General features: G+C 43.7%; 1 protein-coding gene across 2 annotated transcripts in view; it reads left to right on the top strand.

Moving 5' to 3' along the window:
• TGFB2 (transforming growth factor beta 2) overlaps positions 1-2,905 on the top strand; it is a 69,359-nt gene extending 66,454 nt beyond the window's left edge. For both annotated transcript variants that reach the window (XM_006761277.2, XM_006761276.2), the window contains one exon: positions 1,904-2,905. In XM_006761277.2, the coding sequence (XP_006761340.1) occupies positions 1,904-2,062 (159 nt within the window). In that variant the 3' untranslated portion in view covers positions 2,063-2,905. The remainder of the gene's footprint in view (positions 1-1,903) is intronic.
• Positions 2,906-4,662: the final 1,757 nt, after the last annotated feature.

Genomic DNA, 4,662 nt, shown 5'->3' with positions numbered 1-4,662 from the left:
CTCCTACTGGGGAGTGGCCTGCAACCAAGGTATATGCCCTGGGCCGGAATCGACCCTGGCACCTTTCAGTCCCCAGGCCGATGCTCTATCCACTGAGCCAAACCGGTTAGGGCTAAAAATGTATTTTTTAAAAAAGAAAGAAGATGTTCATGTAGGTGATGTTCCCCAAATCAAACAGCTGGCAACAAAGCAGAGCCTGGGAGGTGGACTCCTGGCTTTATAACTAGGCCTCGTTGGCTCTGTCTTACAGAGTTCCATTCCTGAAATGTGGCGACCCATTGGGGTTATCCCTCTGCAAATCTCCTTATTAAAGAGGCATTAGAAAGACTGCCTTCCCTGCAGGGTAGGAAAATGAATCTACTGCCAACAAGATCCCATAACGCAGCGGTTCTCAACCTGTGGGTCGCGACCCCTTTGGCGGTCTAACGACCCTTTCACAGGGGTCGCCTAAGACCATCCTGCATATCAGATATTTACATGACGATTCATAACAGTAGCAACATGACAGTGATGAAATAGCAACAAACATAATTTTATGGTTGGGTCACAACATGAGGAACTGTATTTAATGAAAGGGTCACAGCATTAGGAAGGTTGAGAACCACTGTTCTAGGATAACGCAGCGGTTCTCAACCTGTGGGTCGCGACCCCTTTGGCGGTCTAACGACCCTTTCACAGGGGTCGCCTAAGACCATCCTGCATATCAGATATTTACATGACGATTCATAACAGTAGCAACATGACAGTGATGAAATAGCAACAAACATAATTTTATGGTTGGGTCACAACATGAGGAACTGTATTTAAAGGGCCAGAAGGTTGAGAACCACTGCCATAATGCATTCAGCTGAGCTCACGAGTGTCGGGGTTATCAATGACGTTAGACAATCCCCATTATCCGATGCCTCTTTACTTCCTTATGAAAAATCGCGTGCTCGTGGAACATGAAGTCTATTTATTTATAAATGGCCACATATGCAAGACTTTAAGTTGACAAACTATGGCTCTCCTTCCCTCAGCTGTTTCCCCAGCTCCCCTGGAGATTTTGGCACTTGGGGCCGGCCATGCGCTTGGCCATGTGAGGGAAGCTTGCTCATGCCTGTCCCTTTGTCCAGGCTCTCTGGCCCGGCGGCTTCCTCTGGGCCGTGGCAACAGTAGCTGTAATGTGGGCAAGGCCCAGCTGCCAAGTAGAAACATAATTCCCCCTCCCAGATACACAGCGGGAGTGTGTGAAGGCAGAGACCGGCTTGTTTTTCAAGGAGAGAGGAAGAATAACTGTCGTGGTCACAAATATGTGGTTTGGACAGTTACCCAACGAGCCGGAGGTAGCTTAATAAAGTAGCCAGTGTTGCTGCGCTGAACGGATCATCTGTCCTGGGTTAAAAAAAAAAATTGCAGTGAATCTCGAGGAAAAGGTCACTCGCTGTTTGGCTAACACATTAATGGCATCCTTGGAAATGACTCCTTATCATCACCGGGGAACCTGCATACTGCCTTTGGTAAAAGTCACATTCCCCTCTGACAGAGAACGGTGTTAGGCCTAGCCCATCTGGCTCAGTGTATAGAGTGTTGGCCTGGGGACTGGAGGGTCCCTGGTTCGACCGGTCAAGGGCACCAAGTACCTCGGTTGCAGGCTGGATCCCTGGCCCAGTTTGGGGCGTGTGCGGGAGGCAGGCAATGGATGTGTCTCTCTCACATAGCTGTTTCTCCCTCTCTGTCTCTCCCCCTCCCTTCCACTCTCTCCAAAAATCAATGGAAAAATGGCCTCGGGTGAGGATCAACAAAAACAAAAAAGAAAATTTAAGCAAAAATAATTTGCATTGCCCGTTCAGGGCTATGACTGTTACGCATTTAAAAATTAATTGCCTTTTTTTGTTGTCCTTTCTCCCTGGTGCCCTCGCAGGTTCTCAGCTTATATAACACCATCAACCCGGAGGCATCGGCTTCTCCCTGCTGCGTGTCGCAGGACTTGGAACCGCTCACCATCCTCTATTACATCGGCAAGACCCCCAAGATCGAACAGCTGTCCAACATGATAGTGAAGTCTTGCAAATGCAGCTAAGATCCTTGGGAAAGTGGCAAGACGGTAACCACACGATGATGATGATGATGATGATGATGATGATGATTTGACCACAACATAACAAGTTTGTAACGAGAAACCCAAGAGAGCCTTGCTTTGTCAGTGTTAAAAAAATCCTTTGGAAAAGCGGTACTAGTTCAGACGCGTCGGAAGCGTGCGTTCTGTTTGTTAAAACTGGCATCCGAAACAAAACAAAGCAAAACAACAAAACAAAACAAAAAAACACGTGGAAGGCTTGATTCTACATTGCACCTACTCTGTAAGCGAGAGAGACAAGAAGCAAAACGTTTTTTTTTTTTTTAAGGAAAAATAAATAAACACTGGAAGAATTTGTTAGTGTTAATTATGTGAAAGAAAACAAAACACACACAAAAAAACAGGAAAATCCCGTTAAGTGGAGTTGTACATACGTTCCTACCCCAGGCCTCACTTGATTTGTCTGTATTGCTATGCAATAGTCCCCCTTCCCTGTTCCTACTCTTAGAGTTAACAGTGAGTTATTTATTGTGTGTTACTACATAATGGAGATTTCATTGCCCTTGGAAAAGAAAACAGGTGTATCAAGCGGAGACCAAAAGCCTTTGCCAGAAACTCATGGATGGTTTAAGGAACTTGAACTCCAATGAGCCAGAACAAGAAAGAAAAGGAAAAAAAAAAAAAAGTCATAGGAGCAGGATGAAAACCCAGGTGAGTTCTTCTGTGACCACAACAAGTCTGTGTTGAGGTAAAGACCCTGAAAACACACGCTATGTCCCAACTGCCCGAGGAAGGATCTTGTAGGTTCAAAGCCAAAAGCCTGTTAATAAAGGAAACTTTCCGTCAGAAGAAGTCTGTAAGGTTTTTTTTTTTTCTTCTTCTTTTTCATTGTAAATGCTTCCCTGTCAGGTGAGCCCACCAGTGAGAGGTTGCAATGCTTTGATACATACTGGTCAAACTTCAGGCATGGAAGTCTTGCTGTATAGTTATGCTGTAGGTTCTCTTAGTTTTGGTATATGTAACCATACCTTTATTATTACCATAGATGGGTGTAGGAGCCCGTATAATTGGAAACACATCAGCCGATTTTTTTTTTTTTGCAAACTATTAAATCAAAACATTAACTACTTGGCTTGTAATGTGTAAATTTTTACCATATTTTGAATGTTCTGTAATAATGTCAACTATGATTCAGATTGGACTTAAATTTGGGCTTTTTTTTTTTTCTTTCACGATCACTCCGAATTGTGTGTTTCCTTTAGCTGGCTAGTATTTTTTGAGTAAAGCCCCTAGATTTTGATTTGCACTAAAAATACATGTGTTATAGTATTTGCTCCACTGCGCTTTGTACATTGTCTATTACGATAACATAAGCTACCTGACTCCCACCTGTCCTTTTTTCTTTTGCAAAAGAAGATAGATTTGAGTTCGGTGGTCTCCCTTCATCTTCAGAGCATCACTACACACCAGTTCAGACATGAAAAAACTCCTGTTTTAGGAAAGCTGGGGAATAGTATAGATACAGAGACCACTGAGGTGAAATGTGTTCATTTTAGCAAGGGCTCAAGGATCTGGCCGAAACCTGGTGACAGTCAAGAAAGGTTTCTCTCACTTGGTTCAAACAGAATTTGCACAGAATCCTATTGTTACTACAAAGCAGGCAGTTCACAGCTGTTGGTGTTCCGAGTGGTGGGGGGAATGGAAAGATTTATCTTTTCATTCATTTTTTTTTAAGGGAGAGAAAAGAAAACAGGTCAGCATAAGTCATTCAGCTTATTTCACTGAAGTCAAGATATTTAAAAAATATGTTTTTATTGATTTTAGAAAGAGAGGAAGGGAGAGGGAGAAATGGAAACATGGATGAGAGAGAAACATCTATCAGCTGCCTCCTGCGTGCCCCCCCTACTGGGGATTGGGTCCACAATCCGAGCATGTGCCCTGATTGGGAATCGAACCGGTGACCTCTTGGTTCATGGGGTTGATGCTCAACCAACTGAGTCACACCGGCCAGGATGAAGTTAAGATTTTTATAGATGTTCTATGAAGGTTGAGAAGGCACAAACCAAATTCTCCTGTGATATATATATAAAAAAATACATTTCCTCCCTGTGAATGAGAGTTCGCTGCCATTTACTGTGCTTCAATAAATGATTTGCTACATCATTGCCAAGGTCACCTCATGTCACAGTTTGTAGGACTTGGCAGTTGTCCCCTTGATCAACACGCATAGGTCATACAATGGGATATTTGCAGTTTCACCTAAACGGCGGCACAGTGAGGGTAAATCCCTAGAGAAGTTGTTTGCTATAGTCACCTTCTCTGTTTCTGGAATTTCCTGCCACTGAGGAAAGTGAGGAACTGGATGGCCAAGTTGGAGAACTGGAATGGTAGGAGGAGGTGGAGGAGGTGGGAGGCCCCAGGAGCCAACAGCCCTGGTGGTGGATAGAACCCAGGCCCGGATTGAGTGCGTTGATTTCTCTTCTCTTCCACTTTTCTATGAATTCTATGTAAATCCCTTTTATTTCTGCAGGTATTTTCTTCTCAGAAATGACATTTTGTTTTGTATTATGTTGTCTTTCCTCATGAATGCACTGATTAATATT

The sequence above is a fragment of the Myotis davidii genome, unplaced genomic scaffold (assembly GCF_000327345.1).
Source record: "Myotis davidii unplaced genomic scaffold, ASM32734v1 scaffold174, whole genome shotgun sequence".
Taxonomy (NCBI): domain Eukaryota; kingdom Metazoa; phylum Chordata; class Mammalia; order Chiroptera; family Vespertilionidae; genus Myotis; species Myotis davidii.
The sequence above is the reverse complement of the archived record's forward strand: the minus strand, read 5'-3'. Positions and strand labels throughout refer to the sequence as shown.